The 26,710-nt window shown below is 43.8% G+C and overlaps 2 protein-coding genes across 2 annotated transcripts in view; one reads left to right on the top strand and one right to left on the bottom strand.

Annotated features, from left to right (window-relative positions):
* Positions 1–7,446, top strand: part of LOC310793838 (Na(+)/H(+) exchange regulatory cofactor NHE-RF2-like) — a 28,442-nt gene extending 20,996 nt beyond the window's left edge. The window contains exons 3-6 of the mRNA XM_083655733.1: positions 3,250–3,444; positions 5,348–5,501; positions 6,522–6,775; positions 7,109–7,446. Coding sequence (XP_083511859.1) covers positions 3,250–3,444; positions 5,348–5,501; positions 6,522–6,775; positions 7,109–7,270 — 765 coding nt within the window. The 3' untranslated portion in view covers positions 7,271–7,446. The remainder of the gene's footprint in view (positions 1–3,249; positions 3,445–5,347; positions 5,502–6,521; positions 6,776–7,108) is intronic.
* A 7,413-nt stretch (positions 7,447–14,859) lies between these two features.
* tnpo2b (transportin 2b) overlaps positions 14,860–26,710 on the bottom strand; it is a 26,672-nt gene continuing 14,821 nt past the window's right edge. The window contains exons 16-24 of the mRNA XM_083656292.1: positions 25,126–25,284; positions 24,313–24,400; positions 24,010–24,108; positions 22,891–22,986; positions 20,520–20,595; positions 20,225–20,324; positions 19,949–20,023; positions 17,480–17,609; positions 14,860–14,996 (exon numbers count right to left, since the gene is read on the bottom strand). Coding sequence (XP_083512418.1) covers positions 17,502–17,609; positions 19,949–20,023; positions 20,225–20,324; positions 20,520–20,595; positions 22,891–22,986; positions 24,010–24,108; positions 24,313–24,400; positions 25,126–25,284 — 801 coding nt within the window. The 3' untranslated portion in view covers positions 14,860–14,996; positions 17,480–17,501. The remainder of the gene's footprint in view (positions 14,997–17,479; positions 17,610–19,948; positions 20,024–20,224; positions 20,325–20,519; positions 20,596–22,890; positions 22,987–24,009; positions 24,109–24,312; positions 24,401–25,125; positions 25,285–26,710) is intronic.

Genomic DNA, 26,710 nt, shown 5'->3' with positions numbered 1-26,710 from the left:
TCTAGTTTGACAGTTATTGAGAGTTGATTTGAGTTAATGAGTTATTGATTTGAGTTAGTGTGGACCAGTGATGTCACTGGTCCACACTTTAACACTCAATAACTGTCAAATTAAATGACAGACTTCAAAACAGTTTATAGTTTTCTGATATACTACTGATGTTCTAATGATACAAAGCTGGTTGAAAATGGGCGGAGTGTTCCTTTAAGACTGATGTGATTACTGCCTGTGACATGGGAATCCTTTCCCTATGGGGGGTTTCCACATGAAATACTGTTGCTCTCCTCAAATAGATCGGCTCAGATATTTCCAGGTCAGGGAGAATCTATATAAAAATGTATAAATAAAAAAAAAAAAAAAAAATCCAGGTCAGTGTCATGTGTGTATGTGTTTTTTCAGACATTCCGTAGTTCCCAGTAAATTACCAATAACCTTTCAGGTTACGCGCATGCGTGCGTGCGTGTGTGTGTGCACGTGCGTGCATGCCGCATGTGTGCATGTGTGTGTTCAGAGATTCTTTTTCTTGCAAGTCCAAGTCAAGTCTCCAGTCTTTGAGGGGCGCATCTCATGTTTAGTTTTTTGTTTTTCTTTCTTTTTTCCTTATATATTTACTGTAATGCTTTGAATTTGGCAGACGTTGTGATATTAGCAAATGTCCAGAGAATCTGTATAATATTGTATTGTGATTAAGCTTGTGACTTACACCCCCTATCGCTGTTCTGACCAAAGTGGCGTTGAGGTCTTGAAGAGGTCTTGGAGGGGTCTTAAGGGGGTGTTGAATGCATATACTCTGCAATGGTCACATGTGTGTCTTGAATTGTAATTTTCTGATTTGTGTACGTTTCTAGTTTTTTCTCTAATTGTAATGTAAATTGTTATGTTTGACTCTATTAATAATAATAAAAAAATTACAGCAAAAAAAGTCTTTGAGGGGCAAGTCCAAGTCAAGTCTCTTATGAGCGTTCTATCACTGCATGCCATGCGGTTTACTTAGAAGTTCACTGCATAGGTCAAACTAAGGAATGCAAAGCATGTATCATTGCTCCTTTATTAGTGTATACAGTATCAGCATTGATTAGTTCATTATTATTATTATTATTATTACAGTAATACAATTTCCTTAATGTTAATGCACCACCCTTTGAAAAAAAGATTGTTCACAAGTCCCAAATCTTGAGTCTGAGTCGAGTCTCAAGTCAAGTCTCAACTCACTGTGTGTGTGTCTTAAATGCAACGCAAGTCCAAGTCTCAAGTCCAAGTCCCTATCTCTGGTGTGTGTGTGTGTGTGTGTGTGTGTGTGTTTGTGTGTGTGTGCAACTGTGTGTGCGCGCGTGTGTGTGTCAATTGATTTTGGCTAATATGACAGTGAGTAAAAGAGCCCAGGAGCATAAATAGAGATGTTCAGACCCAGTAGGGGGACATGGTGACCCATGGTCACAGCAACTTGACCTGCTGTCACCATGACATGCTGTTGCCAAGGCGTTCTGTTCCATGGCCACGGCTCGCACTGTGGCAGACAGACAGGGACCACCTCAGTCACAGCCACAAGCGTACAGCCACTGTCTGTCTGGCTCTCTCACACACACACACACACACACACACACACACACACACACACACACACACACACACACACACACACACACACACACACACTAAACTGTGGAAACTCACTCTCCATCCACTCTAACTCGCTCTAGTGTGTGTGTACACTGCCAAAAGTGAAATCTTATCCAGTGAAAATATCTATTTGCATTGACATTGTCATTCCATTGACAGATCATTTTGCTTTTGGTCAATTCAACCTTGTTTTAAGAAATGTTTCACTTGATAAGATTTCACTTTTTGCAGTGTTGTGTGTGCCAACAGTCTTTGTTGATGGAGCAATAAGAACAGACAGATCTGTCGGCCCTCAGGTGATCTTCACCTGGCTCTCTACTGTATGCGTCCTGGTGATCTAACTACATCAACTACATACAGTTGCATACTATGAAACTACATAGTCATTACCCTGGGACGCCTGAAGGACCCGACGCAAAGGGCAGCTTTACTTCCTGACTCATTTCCTGTTGAAATAGTGTGTTGTGGTGGGACATAATGGGGTGAGAATTCAAATTAAAAGATTAAACCAATTGAATGTGTGTGCAGCATGATGATGTCACCATGAAAGATACTCCTGTTTTCCAGGAAGTCAAAGTAATGGGCGTTAATATGACGGACTGGTTACACAGCCAGCATGTTCCTGCTCAGGTCAGGTCAGGCGAGAGAGAGGAGCGAGTCACGCAATGTGTTGTCTCTCATCATTGGTCGTCAGGCTCAGGGTCTGTCTTAATAATGTCTCTTAGCCAATCCAATTAGCCCACTCGGAACGCTCAGCTCTGAGACCGCCCGCCGGCTTACCCCCCCCCCCCCCCCCCCCCCAGACACTTTCTTCTGCTTGGCTTCCAGACATCCTCTCAATATAGAGTTAGACCAGTATCCTCGCCTTCCTGTTACATTCACATTTATAGATACGTTTCATTCTCTGGCAGGATCGGGGTCATTCATGAAGGAACTGTTGAATTGGAATTGTTTTTGGGTCGTTTTTTTAGCACATATCTGAGATTTCATACTCAATATCACTTCATGTTAACAGTACCTTTCAGGTGGTATCTGATGAATAACATGTAATCATCATAACCCATGCACGTTATGATCAAATGTATTTTATTTAACTGTATTGTATTGCTTTAAATATTTTTTTTTCTTTTTTTTTCTTTTTTTAATTTTGATGATCCGTTTAAAAAAAGTGCCATACATTAAATGTATATGCAATTTAAAAAAAAAAGGCATCAAGGATAACACAAAAAGTAGATAAAAACGTAATTTCCGTTGTGGTCCTTGGTCTTAGACATACAGTACATTAAATATACAGACATTGCACCACACATACTGTAGTTTCATAATAAAATCTGGCTATCTAGTACTAAAACATTACATGTCTGATATGTTTAGCAAGGCATGTAATGTGATTTAATTGTGTTTGCGGTCATTCCAATTGAATAACAATTCTGTTTATTCAGAGCTGGATTTTACTTTGCATTCTTAGTTCAATTCAGCCCTGTACTCTGGATGGGGGATTGATTTCAAAATCCTCCACGTGAGAGATTGGCTCCAGTATTACAGACACTTTTTGAGTGCCATCTTCTCTCTTTGGTCCCAAAATGATGATCTCTGACATTTGCTGTGGTCTTACTTTCTCCTCCACAGTTGCCGGCGGGGCCGTCACCAGAGCTGCCAGAGGTGGCGCTCCTCCCCCGGCTGTGCCACCTGCTGAAGGGAGACCGCGGCTACGGCTTCAACCTGCACAGCGACAAGACGCGGGGAGGGCAGTTTGTACGCTCTGTGGACCCCGGCTCACCTGCTGAGAGTGCAGACATCAGGCACGGAGATAGACTGGTGGAGGTACATGTGCACGTGTATACGCACGCACGCAGGCACGCACGCACGCACGCACGCACTCACACACACACACACACACACACACACACACACACACACACACACACACACACACACACACACACACACTCTCTCACACACACACACGCACACACTCTCTCTCACACACACACACACACACACACACACACACACACACACACACACACACACACACACACACACACACACACACACACACACAGCAGCCTGCACAGCCTGGATCCTGCATTACATCACTGGCTTGCTGGGGGAGTTAAGCAGGGCTGACTGGTTAATCCTTGGATGGGAGACCATGGTACTGGAAGTGGTGTTGGTGGACCAGTAGGAGGTGCTCTTCCCTCTGGTCTCATGAATAATGCCCCACAATGCCCCAGAGCAGGACAGGGATTTTGTCCTGGTTAGTAAAGACCCTCTTCGCAAGAGTAGGGGTGTAACCCCGATGCCCTGGCTAAATTCCCAAACAGGTCTTCCTTCCATCACCTAATCATCCCTCACTATCTAATTGGCACATTCAGTCCTCAGCTCTCCACCGTGAGAGCTGATGTGTGGTGAGCGTTCTGGCGCAAACTGGCTGCCGTGCATCACGCAAGTGGGAGCTGCACATCGCTGGTGGATCAGTTGAGTCCCCCCATTATGTGAAGTATGAGTATTTAGAAAAGTGCTATGTAAATGCAATCAGTTTATTAATTAAATTGCAATTAATTAATTAATTATTTAATGGGGAGTGGGGTGACCCTTGCCACCTACATTTTAATTAATATTAGGAAAAACAATGCCACCATCCCCCAAATGAATCAGGTCTGCCCACTGATTTGAGGTATGAGTGGATCAGAGCAGATTAGCTGGACTCAGGCTTAGAGTGGGTGGGAGACGGACAGATTCTGTTTAGAGGTGGAAGGGCGAAAAGACGACAAGGGGTAGTCTGTTTTATTTTTTTCTGATTTCCCCCCATTTTCTCCCCAATTATACTTTGGCCAATTTATCCCTAAGCTGCCCTATTGGCTGCCCCGGTCGCTGCTCCACCCTCTGCCGATCTGGGAAGAGCCGAGACTAGCACCATGCTTCCTCTGACACATGCGCAGTTGCCAGCCACTTCTGTTCACCTGACAGGGGGAGCTTCACCGGTAGGACATAGCACGTGGGAGGATCACGTTATTCCCACCAGTTCCCTTCCACCCCGACCAGGCCCCCCGACCGACCAGACGAGGTGCTAGTGCAGCGACCAGGACACATACCCCCAATCCGGCTTCCCACCCTCAGGCACAGCCAATCGTGCGTGCCTGTATGTAGGCCCGACCAAGCCGGAGGTAACACGTGGATACGAACCTGCAATCCTCATGTTGGGAGGCAGGGAATCTACCACTACACTACCCGGACACCCAACAAGGGGTAGTCTTGAATGGAGGTGTAGTAGAGGAGGAGCTGGTGTCCTGTTTGTGTGGCTCTTTTGTGTGTGTGTGTGTGTGTGTGTGTGCGTGTGTGTGTGTGTGTGTGTGTTGCAGGTGTGTGTACTTGCATGAGTATGGGTGTTTCCGTATACATTTCCCTCTGTGTGAAGTATGCAGTTAGGAGTGTAGAGGAAGGAGGCAGACAGGAAGGGAGCTCATGCAAATCAATTCCACTCAAATCACAGATCCTTATGTTTTTTGTTCATGAGCATACTACACTATGTTCACGAGGCGAAAACACACGCCTCCTGCTGGTCACGTTGTGTCATTGCCACTTCCTAATCTGCGCCGTCTCCCATGTTGCCTATCTTCCTTTCTCCCTTTCTCTGCTCCTCCGCCGCCTGGCTCTGTTTCCTCTGCCGACTCCATTCTTCTCTCACACTCTCTGCCCCTCCCTCCCTCTCTCACTCTCTCAGGTGAATGGAATGAACATCGATAGCCTGAGGCACTCAGAGGTGGTGGCATTCATAAGAGCAGGAGGGGAGGAAACGCGCCTCCTAGTGGTCGACCAGGAGACCGACGAGCTCTTCCAGAAACTGGGGGTCACGCCCACCAGCAGCCATGTCAAAGGTCAAATAAGACACACACACACACACACACACAAACCAGGGCTGGGTTCAATTCACGAATGAACTCATCAATTCCAATTCAACTGAGGAATTTGAATTTGAAAAAGCCTACAGGAAACAGAAACCTTTTTTAAACTTTCACATATCTCAGGTTAGTGTCATATCTCACTACTATAATAAGGCGGAGGGGTGCCACGCACACTTGCTACAAATGAGCATGCAAAGCACGCGACGCGAAGCTATGAGCACGCGAAGTGCGCGATATTTCTAGTTATCAATCATGAATATCATAAAATGTTAGGTGGTATTTGATTGATAACATGTAGCCTAATCATAATGCATGAATTACAATTGCATTATGTCATTTGTTTAACTGTCTTTTATTTGATACATGTTTCATTTATAATGTTTTGCAAGTCAAGACAAACTCTTAGAAATGGAATAGAGTAACGTAGGAATGAGTGCGGAAGACCTGGACGTTACCACTTCCGTTACACGTAAGAGCTTACGTGTAAAAGTCAATGGGATTTTTGTATGGGAATTTCTGTTAAATGCATTAAATAAAACAAACGTCTATGAAACAGCAAAGTTTGTGTTGAGCAAGCTAATCTTCACAAATGAGGACCACAAGATTATCTTTCTGAACACAAACTTTGCTGTTTCATAGACTTTTGTTAACCACAGACCTTATTTCATACATTTCACCAAAATTCCCCATACAAAAATCCCATTCACTTTTACACGTAAGAACCAGGAAGTGCAGGGACTTCTGGGTAAGCCTACAAAAATACATCATCCCTGCGGTACTCTATGTAATGGAATTCCAATTCAATTCCAATTCTGTTTCCTTAGAGCCGGCCGAGATTCCAATTGCAACTCCAGCAAAGTGAATTGGAATTGGAACCATGCATTTCTCAATTCAATTCATAAATGTGTTCAACCCTGATAAAGACACAATAATCTCTCTCTACTCTTTCTCCAGAATGTTTCATGCTGTCTCCGTTCACTGCTTTTCACACAGAGGTCTATGTGGACGAGTTGATCACAGAGAGCGCCCCGTCCACCCCGTCTCCCACCACCAATCTCTCGCCTGCCATGGACCTGCCCATCATCAACATCACGCTGACAGATTCGCCCATCATCAACGTCACGCTGACAGATTCGCCCATCACAAACGGGTGCCCAAAGTCACGGGCCAACGGGAGTTCGGCGTCCCAGTCGTCCAGAAGTTCCACCACCCAGTCAGAGTTCAGCAGCTCGGACATGAGCATCCAGGTGAGGGAGGAGGTGTGTGTGAGGAGCAGTCTTGAGCAAAATTGCCAGGGCTGGAGAGAGTAATGCAGTAACTTGAAGTTACTTAGATTAGTAACTGTAATACAGTATAATTATTTTTTGGGAAATTGTAATCCCTTACATTACTAGTTACTGGGAAAAGTAATCAAATTACAGTAACTGTTATTGTAACTAAGTTACTGCCTCACACTCGTGAGATCGTGTGTGTGTGTGTGTGTGTGTGTGTGTGTGTGTGTGGGTGTGGGGTCATGATTGGAAGAGGAAATGAGAGTTTGCGAGTGTTCCCATGAAAATGTGTGTTTGCGTGTGTTGTAGGTCCCTGATGAGGACGAGAGGCGTGCGTCAGACCCCTTCCTGGACAGCGGCCTGCGTCTGAGTCCCACAGCTGCCGAGGCCAGAGAGAAGGTCCAGCGCAGCAAGAAGAGAGCGCCCCCTATGGACTGGAGCAAGAAACAAGAGATCTTCAGCAACTTTTGATGAGAAGAGGAAGAAACTGTCCGAAAGGAGAAAACACAGACGTTAAAAGCATAAGAACTGAGGAGAATGGAGAAGAACGGGATCTTATGGTGTAATTCTCTATACTTCACTGGATTTCGACTGAAAGACATGCTGACATCTTTCATATTGCAGGGAGAAGAAAAGAGCGAAGAGGAAAGAGGCGAGTAGAGTAACATTCCTAAGTCCTGTTCTGTGTAAAAATACATTGAAAGAAATGGATTTTGGATTCTCCGGAAGCGTACTTTATGTCTAAAGACATTTTTGTGGATGTGTCAATAATCCCATGCCACATTGGGAGGATCTATTGAGAGACTCTGAAAGAAGTGGTGCCTAGTCACAGTATTTCTCTTTATTAAGTCATAATTATTTCAGAGCCATGAGTAGTGGCCGTCTGTAACAGCCTCTACACACTCCTGTTTCTGTAGGTCTACACTATGTGAGCAATGATGCTACTGATATTATTAGCAATTGTTTCTGATTTTGGACTGTACATAGACTTTTTTTGTTTGTTAATAGTTTCAGATTATTTCAATTTCAAATCAGCTGCTAAGAATTTGAGTCATGCACTAGTTATCTCTTGCTTTTTAAATTTTGTGCAATTCGGACGCACAATTAAATAGTCACAGCGCCACCTACTGGCAACACAAAAAGCGGTTTATCTCGAGAACCGTTCGTCCGATCAACTTCAAACTCGGCGTGTGCGGGGATGCTCTGTTGGAAACCTGACAGAGGGCAGTGCCGAATTTTGTGCAATTCAACCAATCGGAACACGGCTTTCACATATCTTGAGCACTGTTCGTCCGATCGACTTCAAACGTGGCGGGTGCGCTGCTGGGGACCGGAGAAAGTGCAATGTTGAATTTTGTGCAATTTGGACAAACGTGTAGTCATTAGTGCCACCTACTGGCAACACAAAAAATGGTTTATCTCGAGAACCGTTTGTCCGTTCAACTTCAAACTTGGCGGGTGTGCAGTCTCTGCAGAGGAAGTGCAGTCTCGAATTTTGTGCAATTCGACCAATCAGAACACGGCTTTCACATATCTTGAGAGCTGTTTGTCCGAACGACTTCAAACTTGGCGGGTGCGCTGCTGGGAGAAGACTGGGAGAGCACGATGTGTGAATAGGGGGAGGGGGAACGGGCGCTGCACTAGTTAAGCATCAAACGTAAATACAGAGGCCGAGGTATAAAATGTGGCTCTCCTCAGTGCTTCTCATGGTTCAGTGTGTATTTGTCAGAATGATTTCAGTTAAATATAGCCTACCTGAAAGATAGTTTGACTCGAGGTGACAGCCTAGAAATAACTGTTTATCTAGTCTACTTTATGTAGCTTTTCGAGGAATTGTCTCTCCAATGTGCATGGTGGAAACTTCTCACACTGTGAAATAAAGTTTCAAACTTTCAAAATGCATGTGGTACAATGAAAATACCAAAGTAGAATGAGTATTTATTATGTTTTCAAGACCACACATTAAGGTTTTGATTGAAGCCTTTCTCTGTGATTCTGGTAAACAGGCTGTGTCCTCTTCTATGTAATAAGACAAAAGGCAGGGTAGAGTGTTAGAGTTGAATCTGAACAGTTTGAACTTTGATCCTTATCAAAGGTCTGCCTGTCCTTGAAAATGTGCCCCATTCAAAATAATACTTGTCCTTGCTGGCCACTAGGAAGAGCCATTTCCTCATAAAGACGGAGGTAGGAAAACTCTGTCCCCTTCGTGCAACAGATTAATGCCGACAACAAAATAGCTGTCGGAACAGGAAAAAATAGGCCAAATAAGGACACAAACAGGAAGAGCCTGTACATGAGGTAACCGTGTGGGTTTTCTCCGGGTGCTCCGGTTTCCTCCCACCATCAAAGAAAAGACATGTATGTTAGGGTTAATACTCCTGTCAGTGCCCCTGACAAAAGAACTGGAGTTGGTCCCCGGGCGCTGCACAGGGGCTGCCCCACTGCTCCTAGTTCTAGGAAGGTTCCTAGTAGAGGATGGGTCAAATGCAGAGGATGAATTTCCCCAAGGGGATAAATGAAGGATAACTTCACAGGAGTAGGGAGAGCTATAACACAGAGACATGCACACCATTAAAAAAGGGATAGTCCACATTTTTTAAAGTCTAGCCCTATTTGTTACTTACCAATGATGATGTTGATTAGTAGAGTTCAAAGTAAATTTCAGTGAGCCTCAATCAGCTTGTACATACAGGAGCGTGACCTCATTGACCTTGCATTTGTTTTTTTACCAACCTTCCAGAGCTACTATGAGGAACAGGATAGGCTGTGATGAGAAAGAACTCTACCAATCAACATTATAATTTTTAAGTAACAAATAGGGCTAGACTTTAAAAAATGTGAACTACCCCTTAAGATATTATCTCTGACTCCTGTGACCTCGATTTTTCTCTCCCCAAACGAAAGCCAGTTTGTATCGCACGCAGTTCCTTTTGTCATCGGATCCTCGCTTGATGCTAACAATAGAGACCAGGGTTGGGAGGGTTACTTTAAAAATGTAATCCGATACAATTACTAATTACCCCGTTAAAAATTGTAATCAGTAACGTAATCCAAGTATCACAATATAAAAGTAATGTAACTGGTTACTTTCTGTTGCGTTTGGATTACTTTTGAACAGATTTCCTGCATTTGACTACTGGAGTTTGGGGGCATGCTCCCCAGGATATTTTTCCAAAAAACAGCTGTGTAATACACACTTCAGACCTTATCTGTTTGGTACAGCAGGCGGCTAATCTATCTGGCATCATATCTGTTTCTCATAATACAATAATAATATTTCAATTTTTTGGATTACAGTGCACTGATATTATCTGGTTTCTAACCATTTATTTTGTGGGTGCACTTGTCCTTTTTAAGAGCCGTGTGTGTGTTTTTTCAAGCGTTTTTTCTCCAAGGTTTTAGGTTTTTTTTTGTTTACATTTTGCACCATAATGATATTACTTTATGATGATAAAGTAGAAAATAAGAAGAGTCAATATTTACAGTGCACAGCCACTTGGATAAATACACAAATAGAGAATACAATAAATCTATTTTGAATTGTAATCGTGCTAGTAATCCAGATTTTTACTAAATGTAATCTTAATTAAATTTTTTCTGTAACTATAAGAGATTACAGTTACCTTTTTTGAATCCTGATTACAGTAACCGAATGACATCTAATCAGTTACTTCCTGAGCCTGATAAGAGACGTAACAAAATCTGCAAAAACAGACAATGTAATGATGATGAAACAGACAAGACTGTGTGTCGGTGACTCAGTTCCCCCTCCTCAGTCTGAAGTGAGGGATGATAAAGGGATATATTTAGGATGGAGGCAGTGTCAGGGGAGTGAGGGATTTTCCTAAACTGAGCGTTTGGAGACACACACAAGGCAGCAAGCTTCAGGGTATCTTTAAACAAGTAATATGATGGTAGGGAAGACAGGAGCATGCATATTGTAACATAAGCCTATAATGAGGGGTTTGAGATGGATCAGATCACTGTGTGGTGGGTTGTGTGGAGATTTCTGGCAGACTTCCTGCTGTAACACATTGTTTGTGTGGCCTCAGTAACTATGGAGACCATCTCTCTCTCTCTCTCAAACACACACACACACTTTTTGAAAATGGGAGGATCCATGCCTTTGACGTTACTGAAAAGGAATCCCCTTTCCTGGCAGCGTGGACTGATTGCACGCATGAAAGCGGGTATTTCAGACACACATACAAAAGGCTTACAAAGGGAATCTTTCTCAATTTCTCAGAGCTGCAAAAAAGGACCAGCGGAGGCTTGTGAGTACGCAAAACAATGATATAACAGTCTTGGTTTTCATTTGCGTGTCCTAAATATCCACAGCTTGACTGGTGATCTTGCACAGTCTGCTTCAGTAAGGTAAGCTGACGAGCCTCTTCACTGTCAAAATAAAAAATAAAATAAAAAAGAAACTGATTCACTGATTTACATCAGATGCAGGAGCCAGCCAGTCACAACCACTCTATCTGTAGGCTAATACTTACTGTAGTACACTTTTGGACTGCAGCTATTGTTCTGTGTATTTTTAAAGGTCTGTTGAGTTTGGTAGCCTATTCTTTTTCTCGTTTTTTTTTTTTTTTTTTTTGCCATTTTTATGTTTAGACATATAGCCGCCTAGACATAGTACATATTAGCCTATACAGAGTATAGTACAAGATGTTACTTGATCTGACTTGAGAATCCAGCTGGCTTGCAAGGTTAGACTTGATATGAGCTTCAAAATATTTGTGATTTGCTCAATTTGGAGTGATTTCAGAATGATTTTTCAAATGAAAGTAGCTCAATACTACTTCAGTTAGTCCGCTATTATTTTATGTTTTACTTATACCTGAGTCAAATGAAATTTAAGCAACACTTTACTCTGCTGACAGTCATCTCATGGAAAGAGTCTCCAGTGGACTGAGGTGATTTGCTGTTATTACTCTTAATAGTTTCTGCCATTGTGGACTCTCCATCAGCTGATGGACACAAGAGAGCTGCGCTGTGGAGAGGCCTGTCTACCATCTGTTGTTGTCATGGCATTGATGACTCCCCTCCTCTCAAACACACACACACACACACACACACACACCAGTGTGCTGGTTTGTCTGTCTGTGGGGATTCCCGGTAAGGTGATTTTGGAACATTCTGGACTCAATCACATTGCCAGGGATTTCCCATGGCTGGAAGAGAGAGAGAACCACCTGCAGAACCTGGAAGAAGACACACACACACAGGGTTTAATCATATTACAGATGTTACCAGTAGACTGCAAATCTCAAGTCTTAGATGACACGGATGGGGGAAGGGATCTCGATTGTCTCCCATAGTGATGGGACTTAGCCCACATGTGAGCAGGGTCTATTTCTCTGTCATGTTCACAGTGGTTAAGTTTCATTGCCTGTGGGGACCTCACTCTGAGCACACCGCAGTTTCTGCTCAAGCATTTATTTCAAGAATCCACAGTCCAGCTGGTATCAATAACAGACTCAAAGCATTTGATTTCCGTTCCCACTCTGGAAAAAGGAGAATCTGATTGAAACTGGAGTAATCCACAGAAAAACAAGTCGTTCTGCCAAAATGCATCAATGTCAAATCATGCTCTTTATTATATAAACATAACTTAAAAAAAATTAATTGCTTCTCCATTCATCCCTCTTTTCTTCCCTATATAACCCATTCAACGAGCTACTGCCACTCCCCTCCCTCCCTCATTTCATTGCATTCATTAATCAATAACAGGCTGTACTACAGTTTCACCTATAGAAAAAGTACACCGATGCTTCAGATAGAAAAACTCACGACAGCTTCTCATGAAACTCAAACATGAGTTAACACAAATAAAAAACACAAAAATGACCAGGCAACCGAAAACATTTTCTCTCACAAAAAGAGTGAACTAGAGACTGTGGAAATATGGAAATAGAACTAGAATGGGACTGCAGATTGTCTTCTATTTGATTTGATTCGTGTTGATTATCATCTCCGTGGTCACAGTCTTGGTCAAAATGAGTTGTCAACATTTGTTCGTCTCTTTGTCTACACAGGCTGATATACGCCAGCAGAGTATCAATGGGGGGGGGGGGGGGGGTAGAGATCCCTATCAGCAATTTGGCTTGCAAAATCTTATTCAATCCTGAATCACAAGCATATCCCCTAGGCTGCCTTACATATCATGATGGACCGAGGAAATAAGAAAATAGCAGCTTATCTATGTATTGAATGTCTGTTTTTAAATTCCAGTTGCTATTGCTCTTTGGCAGTGCCCTAGCTTTTCTTTTCTATTGTGCTCTCCTAATGTTGTGAGTTGAGGTGGTGTGTTGGTGTGTAAAGGGCAATCATATTATTACTTTGTGAAATATAGGTCAAACATACATCATTACAGTGCACGCACAAACACACACACAGACACACACACACACACACAGTAGGAAACAGACAAGAACATGCACACAAAGTGGACCAGGGCAAGCTACAAACCCTTCTGAACAGAAAGTCTTCTGCACCCGTAATGTGCACGTATGAACGCCATCGAACTATCCACAACATGCAAGTACTCATGCACACCTACTCGCATGCAAATCCTCTCACAACACGCGCACACGCACACCTCAGCAATATGGCAAGGTTAGTCATTGTAAAAGTGCGGATTAGTCGCAGTTTCACAAAGTTGTTTTTATTTGCCATTTAGTATTGGGATATTTTTGCCAGTCAAAGACACTTAATTTCACAGTGCAACACATTATGACAAACACTGACATTAGGGTCAAGAAGACATATTATATGGGTGAGGTTTAAAAAAAAAAGAGTCCATACAAAAAAATTAAAAAAGAAAAAGTGCAAAAACAAACTTAACAGTCACTGGAAATAAATCGATTCAAATATTCTTTTTTGCGTTAATTGTGCGAATTTAAGTTCACTATGGAAACAAAAATCATCAGTAGCAGCAAAGAAAAAAAAACTGATGGACCATTTCTTAAAACGTTATAAAGATCACAATGACATTGCCAATCACTGTTCACTTAAGATATCAATATGGCATCAAATGGATATCAGTACGAATGTAGACGTAGACACACACGTAGACACACACACGGACACACACACACACTTGGTCACAGTTAACAGGTGCAAAGGACATTGCGGTGGGAGTCAAGTTTTAGCTCTGTACCATATCAAAACAATACATAGTTCACACACTGTTAACACAGAATGCTGAAGTAAGGATAATACAAACAATTGCACATGCACGCACACACAAATACACACAAAACCTCAAGGAGACAACTATGGATGTGATTTTTTTTTTTAGATATCTCCTGTGCGTAGCCCTAATCCTCCCTTCCTAGAGGAATGGTTTCTGTGAAGCCAAGAGGAAAGACACGATTTTTTTCCTTCTGCTTTTTCATTGATCAGGTAGAAAATGTGACTGATAGATGGACAGCTCTGTGAAGCAGCACTCCAAATGAAGGTAGGAAACGCAGACGCGGATAGCCCGATTATCTTACAGTTACCTAGAATTCAGTGATTGCGGATGAAGCGATTCATATCGAATCTTATTCCCCGGAAAAATAAAGATACGATCTACCCAGAAATGAAAAGAGTTTAGACACCTGTCTATCTGTCCCTAACTACTTATAAATTAGTAGGCCTCAATAGTCTAAATAACAGTGCCACCCCACAGTCAGTCCCATGTACTGCATGTGCAAGTGTGTGTATGTGTGTCTGTGTCAGTCAAGCTATCAGTTACTCTTTAGTTTTATAATCCCATTAAAAGCTTAACAGTCCTTGTCCTCCCAGCCAAGTAACTGACCTTTCTATATCTGTCTCTTTCCCTGCCTCGTTAAATTCATATTCCTCCCTTCTTTCCCTAGACTTCTCTAACACTGCTCTCTGTCCCTGCGTCTCTCTGTCCCCTCTCTTTCCCAACCTGTCTATCCCATCCAGGTCTGTCCCTCTGTCCCTCTCGCTATCTGTCCCTACCGGTTAGTTTTTCTGTGTCGGGTCCCTGCCTAGTTTTAATCTAGAGGTGTCCCCCCTGTCCCTCCCTCCCACCCGCCTGCCCTCCCGCTATGGACAAACACATAGGGTTGTGGGGGGCCGTCCGTCGGGGGGAGCCGTCCCTCAGTCTCCCCCCCAGATCAGGGCAGTGCAATACACAGATGGATGAGTTTCCCGTTCACCCTCCTCCTGCTGGCTCAACCTGGTAGGACGGACAAAAAGGGGGAGAGTAAGACAGAAATAAGTTTGCTTCTAAATGCAGAAAATAGTATCTCTGATCTGAGGGCCAATTTTACACAATTACCGTAAATCCTCTAATAGTGGCCTCTATTCCATTAAAGGCCTCTACTCTAATAATGGCCGGGGGCACGGGCTGCACGGACAAATAAAGGCCTGCCTCCAATTAGTGTTAATTTCGTCGACGAAAACTATGACAAAAAATGTTAGTCGACTACCTTTTTCCACAAGACTAAGACGAGACTAAAATGTTCAGACTTTTAGTTTCATTGACTAAGACGAGACTAAAACACTCAAACGTTTAGTTGACTAAAACTTGACTAAACAAAAAGAGGATGAGGTTGACTAAATAATATGATTGTTGCTACCGGCGCACGCCGACACTGGCCCGGGTGGGCAGAGTCAGCATTAGCTAGCATTACCATTACTAGTGCAAGCGCATCAGCAGATTCAACAGTTTTCGTTAGACTAGACTAAAATACCGTAAATTCCGGACTATAAGGCGCACCGGTCTATAAGCCGCACCTTCAAAGTTGACTATTTTTTTCTTATATAAGCCGCACCGGACTATAAGCCGCGGGTGTTTTAATGGTATTTTTTGTTTTTTTTACAGTGCACACAGTGTCCGCGGTGTGGTGAAAAGAGGGCAAGAGAGGAAATTAAAACAGAAGTGGATTTATAGTTAGAAAGAGTGCTAAAGAAGAGAGAATTCCGTTTTTTATTTTTTTATTTTAGTTACTCACAGTACTATTGACCAGTCCAACTCAAAAGATATTCGGCAGTTTCACTTTGAGCTCTTGTTCCGCCGCTGTCCATCAATGGTTATGACGAGTCTCGCTGGGTACAGTACGCCAAAGCGATATCCATTGACTCGATGATGCTGTTGTATGTTGCGCGTTTCTGTTGCACCAACGCGGAGAGGTCCTGCCGGACGAAAAAGCGCGTACCCTCCCAGGTGAGGGGCTTCTTCCCCGCAGCCTGGAGGATGAGTTGACGGTCGGGCCAGCGGAGTAGGCAGATGAAGATGGCCCTCGGTGGCAGGCCGGGGTCTGGACGTGGCCGAGGCGCCCGGTGTGCCCTGTCCACCTCTGGTGGTTTCTCGCCTTCCTTCAGGTCCAGGATGTAACACAGGATTTTGCCACGAAAGCGTCCATGTCACCAATCTCAGCTCCCTCTTTTACATTGATCAGGCGAATGTTATTTCTTTTACTCCTGCTGATTAAGTCATCAACCTGCGTGTGCAGGGTTTCGATTTTGCATTTTATCCATTTTCGGACTCACTGTGTTGTTTTTGTCCTCCAGTGCGCTGATGCGCTTTTCCGCATTATAAACTCTGTTCACGGTTGCCTTAGTTTCTTTAGTGAGTGAGTGGATGGACTTCTGCACGTTTTCAAACTTGTTTTCAAGCTGCTCAAAACCTCTGAGCGATGTCGGACTTAATCGATAGTGTTTCACGGAGTAAAAGTTTAGCCCAAGCCGTGTATCTCCAGCCTCCAGCAGGTGAGTCATTTCCTCATTCATGGCGTGATTGCTTCGTCTTTTTCTTTCTGCTTACCTGTGTTGTGTTATGTTATGTTATGTTATGTTGTTAAAAGAGGGCAAGAGAGGAAATTAAAACAGAAGTGGATTTATAGTTAGAAAGAGTGCTAAAAAAGAGATTTTTTTTTTTTTTTTGGAAAAAATCCATAGATAAGCCGCACCGTTATATAAGCCGCAGGGGCCAAAAAAGGCCAAAAAACGGGAAAAAAGCTGCGGCTTATAGTCCGGAATTTACGGTACTTATGGTTTTATTTGACTAAGCTGAGACTAAAATGCTCAAACTTTTAGTCGACTAAAACCTGACTAAATAAAAACAGGATGTGGTTGACTAAATATGATAAAGACTAACAAGGACATTTAACACGAGACTAAGACTAAAACTAAATAAAAAAATAGCCGACAAAATTAACACTACCTCCAATACAGGCCTCTTTGATTTGTTTCTTTGCCACAGGGCGTATTTTCACTGTGAGGTCACTGTGAAGCTGAATCTGATTCTTATTGACTGTGCTGAAAACTGGCCAGTCTGGCATTTGTTTTGTTTTTTATGTGACATCGGGCACATTTACCGGGTATGTTATATTTTGCTAATACCTGTGGTATTCCAGTTTACTGATCTGATCGTTATTAAGACAACTTATCGTAACTGTGAAGTTAATTTATTTGCTTTGTGTTTGGTTTTCTGCAATATTGTGCATGAAAAGTCAGGAAATTAAAGGAGTATGTCCATGAGAGTTTAATATGAATAAATAAAGGCCTCTACTCTAATATAGGCCTGCCTCCAACAAAGGCCCGGGGCTCTCTGCTGCTCAGTAAATAAAGGCCCCGGTCACTATTAGAGGATTTACGGTATATTTTTTTTATAAAATGTGTGTGGGAAGAACCAGGCTCTGCCGGGGGTGAGACTACCTCTGGGGTGGGTGTAGAGGCTCTAAACACCATAGCAGGCTGCCAGTCTTTCCTTCAGCAGTGGAGGGAACTGCTCCGAGAACTGCTGCCAGTTCTCCTCCCCGACCTGCTCCTTAAAACCATGCAGGATCTGGAAGAGGAGGGGGGTGGGGGGGGGGGTGGGGGGGTGGAGGCACAACAGAGAAGTTAATCCTCAGGGTTCTCAACCTTTTATGGTCAAGTCAGGCCAGAGACTTTTTGATGTTCTCTCTGTCTCTGGGGCGCAGCTTCAGGATCTTCTGCTCTTCCGTGAACCAGTGATGTTATTGGTTGCATGGCTGTTGTTCTGACTACACACTGTATTTACTCACTTTTGTATGCCCGCCTCCACGGACAGTCAGATGGAGAGCCTTAACGAGCTATAAAACAGCTATAAACATGGTTCATTTGAATAGACTACCCACATTGTAATGATACAAAGCTGGTTGAAAACAAAAGTGAAAGCAAAGTCTTACTTTAACAATTCCCCAGTTGGTTCTTTTCTGCTCTACCGTAAAACCTCCAATAAAGTCTGGCTCTCAAATAGTGGCTCTCTCTGACAAGAGCACAAAGTGGACTGTATGAGGAAATAAAGGCTGGTTCAAAAATGTCAGTCTAATACTTATAGCCTAAAATATCATTGCAATTACTAAGATATATCACCAAGAAGAGATGTTGCATGTAGACATGTTTATCTCATTGCCATAGATAAAACCCCAAAAGCCTTGAAATCCATTAGGTGAACAGAACTATTGCTTGGATTACTGTGTAGCAGTGGTTCTTCAGTACCCCCTCTCCCTGATTTTCGGAATCCAAGTAGCCCCTTTCCCCGACTACAACATTTTGCTTAGAAAACGGCAAGAGAAAACTATAGCATAGGATGCAATGATAACCCACCTTTTGAAGAATATAACATTACAAAATAAGAAATGGAGTGTCTGCTGCGGTTTTTGGACGGAAGATATGTTTTTGCCGTTCTCCCGAGTGGATTTGGGTTTGACTGGATCTAACGCTGATTGGCTGAAGGAGTTGCTGTCAAGGCAAGTACACCCACCCAACTTCCGCCCACTGCAAAGACTGGTTTACCAGGCTAAGTACCCCCTGTAGTACCTCCATATACCCCTAGGGCTACGGCATGCATACCCCAGTTTAGGAACCACTGCTGTGCAGCATTGCTCCCGTTTTGATTCCTTTGGCAGTTTTGGACAAACTGAGACTCTTTATCAAAGTGCAGCCGCTTTTGATCTCTTCTAATGTTTGCCACGCTCACAATGATGCACTAATCAACAAGAAGACTGCTCAGATCATTACACCTCAGTCACTCATGAGACTGCTCAGATCATTACACCTCAGTCACTCATGAGACTGCTCAGATCATTACACCTCAGTCACTCATGAGACTGCTCAGATCATTACACCTCAGTCACTCATGATACTGCTCAGATCATTACACCTCAGTCACTCATGAGACTGCTCAGATCATTACACCTCAGTCACTCATGAGACTGCTCAGATCATTACACCTCAGTCACTCATGATACTGCTCAGATCATTACACCTCAGTCACTCATGATACTGCTCAGATCATTACACCTCAGTAACAAGAAGACTGCTCAGATCATTACACCTCAGTCACTCATGATACTGCTCAGATCATTACACCTCAGTCACTCATGATACTGCTCAGATCATTACACCTCAGTCACTCATGATACTGCTCAGATCATTACACCTCAGTAACAAGAAGACTGCTCAGATCATTACACCTCAGTCACTCATGATACTGCTCAGATCATTACACCTCAGTCACTCATGATACTGCTCAGATCATTACACCTCAGTCACTCATGACTGCTCAGATCATTACACCTCAGTCACTCATGATACTGCTCAGATCATTACACCTCAGTCACTCATGATACTGCTCAGATCATTACACCTCAGTCACTAATGTGCTCAGATCATTACACCTCAGTAACAAGAAGACTGCTCAGATCATTACACCTCAGTCACTCATGATACTGCTCAGATCATTACACCTCAGTCACTCATGATACTGCTCAGATCATTACACCTCAGTCACTCATGAAGACTGCTCAGATCATTACACCTCAGTCACTCATGACTGCTCAGATCATTACACCTCAGTCACTCATGAGACTGCTCAGATCATTACACCTCAGTCACTCATGAGACTGCTCAGATCATTACACCTCAGTCACTAATGTGCTCAGATCATTACACCTCAGTCACTCATGTGCTCAGATCATTACACCTCAGTCACTCATGCAGCAGAGGAGGGAGTCATGGAAATGCATGAGGATTTGATAGTGAATAAAAAAAATGGCACATTTCATTCTATTTAAAAAGAGGAGGGGAGGGAAAAAAAACTGGGAAGTGACCAGTTTGCCGGGACAAAAGTTGGGTTCTTTTGTCCCAGCACCCGCTCACCTTGTAGAACATGTCTCTCAGGTCGTCTTTAGGGTTCACCCAGGAAGCCACCGCGTCACAGAAGAAGATGAAGTCCTGAAGAGACAGAGAGCGAGAAGGAATGATTTTTGAGGAGGCGCCAGTGGTTACAGAGAGACTGCCCCCATAACCAAACCCCATATAATAGTCATGTCTCCAGTAAAATTGTCACGGAACCATTGCCTGCTCATTATAAATGGTGAAAAGCATCATCTAAGTGCATAACGTGTCAAAGCAAATGTAAAATGGATCTCTCACCTGCACCACGCCCCCGGGGTTCACACCAATCATCATACAGATCCCACGGAAGGCGGAGTCTTTCTCCTCGTTGTCTCGGATATTCCGCAGAGACGTACACCTGCCGGGCACAATTATTAAGCAATCAGCATTTCATCTGGCTTTGGTTCCAGCCTTAAAACTCGTTATATAAGGATTTTTCAAAATGTCTATGGAGAAAATAAATGGGGAACTCTCTTCCAGGGCTGGAAAAAAGAAAGAAAGCAAGAAGAAAGAAAGCAAGAAAGCAAGAAAGAAAATAATCAAAGGCTCTCACCAAGGTCTGATGAACTGCGGCAGCATGGGAGCGACCTCCTGAGGACACACGTAGCCCAGCCGACCAATAGTGATGGCTGCAGGAAGACAGAAGCTGCTGTTAGAAGAGGTGTGTGCTGTGTGCAAACAGGATCATGTGACACTGACACACTGCCTGGGCCAGCTGACACTCTAATGAGCTACGATCCTCTTTGACTGGAACCAGAGACCGTTCAATATAGAGATGGTGCATTCCAGGCTCAGCCAATAGCAAGGTACTCTGGCCGTCTCCTAAATGGGCGTGGTGAGGTCACCTCTCCCTTTGAAGTGTTGTGCTGGCCTAGCAAGCCAACTTGAGCTAGAGATTGTGAGTTCCCAAATCTCCACACGCACAGGTATAAACACAAAGCTGCCCCATGTTAGCTCAATGTAGTTCTAACTACGATATCACTTAAAAAAAATCCAACCACAGATTTAGCTACTACATCAACAAACTTAACATATATCTTTAGCTAATCGCTCCCTGCTAACGTGAGCTCCTGTTGGGAAATCTCGGAAGACTGTGAGTGTTGCTGAAGGTGCGTTCACACAGAGATATTTATTTTTCGCTCTGTCGCTCAAGTCAACCCTTTGGAATCGCTTGTAATGACGGACATGTGGGGGATATAACGTTACGCAATGTTATGATGTTTGTCCACTACGAGCCACCGTCATTGTTTACAAGCTAAAGCCTATCAGCGTGCTCCTAATGCGAGCTCCATACCGGTAGTACAGACTTCACTTCATGTCAGCTGTCAGCCTGTCAATGTGGTTTGTTGCCACACAATAAACCAGCGGTTTGTTCCAAGTCAGAGTGATCCTTGACTCGCTCTCACACGGCAGCCAATCAGCGTTGAGCGGCGAGCGACTGATGCCAGCGTATTTTCGCTTGAGTTGGAATATTTCATCTCGGGCGACGAGCATATTTTCTCCCTATCGCTCTGTCTCTGCCGCTCTCTCTGCTCTCTCTGCCGATTTTTCTCCCAGGCGAATATACTCTCAATCGCTCGTTTGCATTGACTTTGTATGTAAACTCGACGCCAGCGAAAAACTTTAATAGGTCGGTGTGAACGCACCTTGAGACGGGGACAGGTCTCGAACAAACATTCTGACATTTTATTGTCAGAACGTTCAGAAGATATGTGGCTTGCAGAAAATGGGCACAATATTTACTTTGATTATTATGGGTCAAAAGAATAATCATAATCTGATATCACGTTCACTTCTCCCATTGACTACAATAGAGAGCCCCAGGGATGACATATTTTTGTAGTCAGAACACGGAAGTCCCGGACTTCCTGGTTCTTCACTGTTTCTGTCTATGGGATTTTTGAATGGGTTTTTGCCGCGATGCTTCAAATAAGGTCTCTGGGCAACGCAAGCTTAATCAAATGCGAACCAGTGCTCAGCCGGATAATCTTCACACATGAGGACCACTTTCATGAGTTTTGAAGCGTAAATGCGAGCCCTAGAAGTAAAAAGCTCGTGCTAAGCTAATCCAGAACTACACACAGTGTCGCATAGGCTTCCCCGTCACGTCAGCACTCAACCTGGACTGTTGTTGATGTGTGCACTGATTACCCCGGGCTGAACGGGGCTGAACCAGGTGAGGGAAAGATCATTTCCGTGTTCGTCCTTTGAAGTGATGACGTTATTGACGTATATATCTCCATCGACTCAACAGTGTAGTCTCATTTAGCCGTTTGCTAGCTAGCCGTCCTTTTAACGGCACGTAAAAGCTTCAAAACTCGTAAAAGTGGTCCTCGTGTGTGAAGATGATGTTACTAAACACTGGTTCGCGTTTGATTAAGCCAGCGTTGCCCCGAGAGATTATTAGAAGCATCGCGCCAAAAACCCATTCAAAACTCCCATAGGCGAAAACAGTGAAGAACCAGGAGTGTTAGCATCGATGATTTCCGGACTCGTTCCTGCGGCTCTCTATATACTCAGGACCTGCGGCTGCCGATAGTCTCCTAAGGGGGCGTGGCAGTGGCGAAAGCTACATGACACAGATAGAGGAAGTGACTGAAAGTTGCACCGTCTCTGTATTGAATCGTCTCTGCTGGAACCTGCACTCATTTCTCACTGCCTGTACCAAATTATGTGTGTGTGTGTGTGTGTGTGGGGGGGGGGGAGCGTTAGTTGGCGGCCAATTTTAAACAAAACATCACTATGAATGACGTTTGGCAACATTCAGAAGCTACACCGCGGCCAACTTCAGTTACATGTTCATAGCGTTAACTACTGCGAGGAGCCGACGGCTGTACCCGGTCGGCATTCAACGTAATGCAGAAGCGTCCTTATATGGGCAAATAATGAGGTGAATAGAAACAAGGTGTGTGTGCGTGTAATACCTGTGTTCTCCAGCAGAGTCTTGGGGGTATTGGGTCGGTTAATGATCTCAACCAGTTGGTTGAGAACCATCGCTACATACGGCTGCATCTCCACTCCTGAGAGAGCAGAAAACATACCGGTAAAAAAATGAACGAAGTTTGTTCGGATTAGGGATGTCACGATACTACAATTTCTGCTTCGATACAGATACCTAGGAAAATATCGATACTCTATACCATTTTCGATACCACGCAACAACAACACATCAAGAGGCATAAAAAATAAACAAAGACAGATGGATGGACAGATGCACACTTCTCCATAATCTAGGCCTGATCAAACTCACTAAAAACTTTGCACTTACAAAGCAGATTACACCTGCTCTAGTCATCAGCCTATCAGAATACTTTGAGCTTGTTGAAGCAACAGATACCCACCAATGACAGGGAGGGAGAAATCAGTAGTATGTTGATTTTTCATTAAGAGAAGGTACTGCTGATATTGATACTGTTGCAAATTAGTATTGTATCAGTTTCAAAATGTTAGTATTGATACTTATCGATACTATCGATACCTGTTGCAAATGAGTATTGTATCCGTTTCACATTTTTTTTATTGATTTTTTCGATACTATCGATACTTTTGACAACCCTAGTTCGGATTTCCCATTTTCTCCCCAATTGTACTTGGCCAAATGCGCCCTGCTGTCCCGGGCATTGCTCCACTCCCTCTGCCGATTTGGGGAGAGTTGTAGACTAGCACCATGCTTCCTCTGATACATGTGCAGTCGCCAGCCGAGGAGTTTCACCAGCAGGATGTAGCGCGTGGGAGGATCACACTATTCTCCCCAGTTCCCCTCCTCCCCAAACAGGTGCCCCGACCGACCAGAGGGGGCACTAGCACTGTGACCAGGACACACACCCTTAATCCAGCTTCCCGCCCGTAGACATGGCCAACTGAGGCTGTATGGACGCCCGACCAAACCGGAGGGTAACACAGGGGCTCAAACCTGCAAACCTCGTTTTGGTAGGCAGGGAATCTACTGCTGCACTACCCCGGACGCCCACATATATCAGTAACTAAATCTAATATTCAACTGAACACACACTGCACACCATCACAGAAAAAAAGCAACTCACCCATCTGCATACAGATCTCTCCTATGGCCCAGGTAGCATTGTTGCACACAGAGATGAACTCTGGGTTCAGGTTTGTACCCAAGATTGGCATGAACTCAGCTGGAACACACACAGAAAATATCATGTCAGACATATGAAAATGTAGATGACAGAGACATTGGCTGTCTGTCTGTACTATGTATGTATGTATCTATCTATCTCTATCTGTGTGTGTGTGTGTGTGTGTGTGTGTGTGTGTGTGTGTGTGTGTGTGTGTGTGTGTGTGTGAGTGTGTCTCACACACACATACAGTGTGATAGTTACCAATGCAAGGTTTAACATGAGGGAAGCAGGCCTTCGTCAGGTCACCTAGTAGAGCAAAAGAGCTCTGCCTGACTTCAGGCATTGTATCCTAGAGAGAAAGAGAGAGATGTGAACACACACCAGCTATGCAAAAATAAGGATCCATCAAAACCATTTACTTTCTTCTCCTTTATTTTGCTCGGTGTTTCCCCTACCATTCTACAGGCCTGGTGGGCCCACCAGGCCAGGAAGAAAAGTGCAAAAAAAAAAAAAAAAAAAAAAAAAAAAAATCCCTGCTCTCCCCAAAATCTCAATAAACCTTTATGGCATAATATTACTACTGGTGTTGACAGTGATAGAAGATGCCAAATCATTCAAAACAATAAGCATTTTGCTTTTAGGAGCATTGCGCCAGCGTGCAGCGCTGTTCCAAAATGTTGTTACCTGGGAAACGCACATCCCATAATACAACTGTTCGCATCGCATCCCATAATAGTATGATGATACTTGGGATGCCATTGCAAACATAGATGCGAACGGGTTAGCTAAAAGTTTAGCGTCGCCAGCGAGGGCCCCACCGTTGCGGTCGAGGTACGTTTCGAAATCCCTCCAGGCCTGACATTTTTTCTAGGGGAAACACTGTATGCTGCTATATATTATGACCCGTTGATATACTTTTGATAGTAATAATAAAACTTAAACCAAAGGTAGAAACCGTTTTTTTTCTTTTGCCTGCTGAACCATTGAGTAAAGTAGAATGCGGTTGGGAAAAAGTGAATACCACCTTAACGTTGAATCCCACAGACACACACACACACATACATCTCTCCCCACCTGCATGCACTGGAAGAGCAGGGTCATGATGTTACTGCGAGCCACCAGCGTGTCCACGTGGCCCCCCAGTCCCTCAGCCAGGCCGCTCAACAGATCCAGAGCCACGATCATGAAGTCCTTGTCTGGCGCCTCGTACTGGTCCGGCTGCTGACTGTACATCTGAGACAGAGGGAGAAGAGAAGGCTCGTCACGTAACAGTGTACAGATTGAATAAGTACATTGAAATAAGAGAAGAAAGAATAAACACATGGCACTCGATGATGTGTGCTGTATTAGAACAAGGACAGACAGCCACTCGTGCCTTTTCACTTGGCTTCCTCATCCACTTGTCGTTGATTGAGGGGTGGGACAAAATATCGATACTCACAGTATCGCGATATTTCCACTTGCGATACGTTATCGATACACTGGCACCAAGTATCGATATGTTTATTTAATTTTTTTTTTTTTTTTTTTTTAATAAACAGGCTAAATATTATGCTGTGTGTGGTAGTTGAAACATAGTTTCAAGTTGACGTTTATTTATTTTTGTAGTTGAAACAAAAACATAAATACTGTAGGCTACATGAATGGAAATGTTTGATCATTAATATCTACTTTTAGAAATGATATAGGTAGGTAGGTTATATAGGTTTTCTTGTTTTAATAATAATAATAAAAAGACTGTCACTTTTCCTCCGTGGTATCGAAAATGTTATGAGTGAGTGAGTGAACTCTGAGAGAGTTCATGTCAATTCTGCTAATAAATACATAATACCTGCTTCTTGCCTTTTAGGGGTATTTTTTTCTCTTCAGTTACACAGATATCGTGATGTATCATAGGTTAAATTTCTTCCAATATATCGATTATCGCAGAATCGCTGTATCGTGATAATATCGTTATCGAGGGCCAAGTATCGTGACCATATCGTATTGTGAGTTACTCCACGATTCCCACCCCTACTCATCTGTAGGAATGAAAAGGTAATTTTGTAGGAAAATCCACGTGTGTGAGTGAGTGAGCTCGGCTTGTCACGGTGTGGGAAACGTTCCCACGGACGTGTCGGTGGGGCAAGTCATCGCTGTGTAATACCGATAACGCCGACTGTCACGGCAAGCCTAGTTTGAGCAAACCAGGGCGACACCAGGAAGGCCACCACACAAAGGAGTAGGTTTGGAGACCCGGGAAGGAGAAAGGAGAAACTGGCCAAGCAGCAGTTCATGTGAAGCAGTGAAAACGTGACATTTCTGAGCAAAGTGTGCGTGGGCTCGGGGGGGTACGGTGGTGCAGTGGTAAGCTGTCGTCTCACAGCTCGAAGGTCCTGGGTTCGATTCCCACCTGGGACGCTGCGAACGCTGAAGGAATGCGTGCCCGTCCGCATGTCCTCGAGTGCCCACCGACCCGGGTGGGGTCGTCAAAGGGCCTTTCTGTGTGGAGTTTGCATGTTCTCCCCGTGCCTCCCGGGGGGGTTCCTTCATATAGGAACCCCTTCACCAAAAACATGCAATATCCTGGTTGCTAATGTGGTTCCTCCTCTGGTCGTTAAGGGCGCCTGTTCAGAGGGAGGGGAACTGGTTGGAATAGCGTGAACCTCCCACGTGCTAT

This window comes from Poromitra crassiceps (assembly GCF_964638095.1).
Source record: "Poromitra crassiceps genome assembly, chromosome: 19".
In the NCBI taxonomy this organism is placed as follows: Eukaryota; Metazoa; Chordata; class Actinopteri; order Beryciformes; family Melamphaidae; genus Poromitra; species Poromitra crassiceps.
Note: the sequence above shows the minus strand (reverse complement) of the source record. Positions and strands in the feature narration are given on the sequence as shown.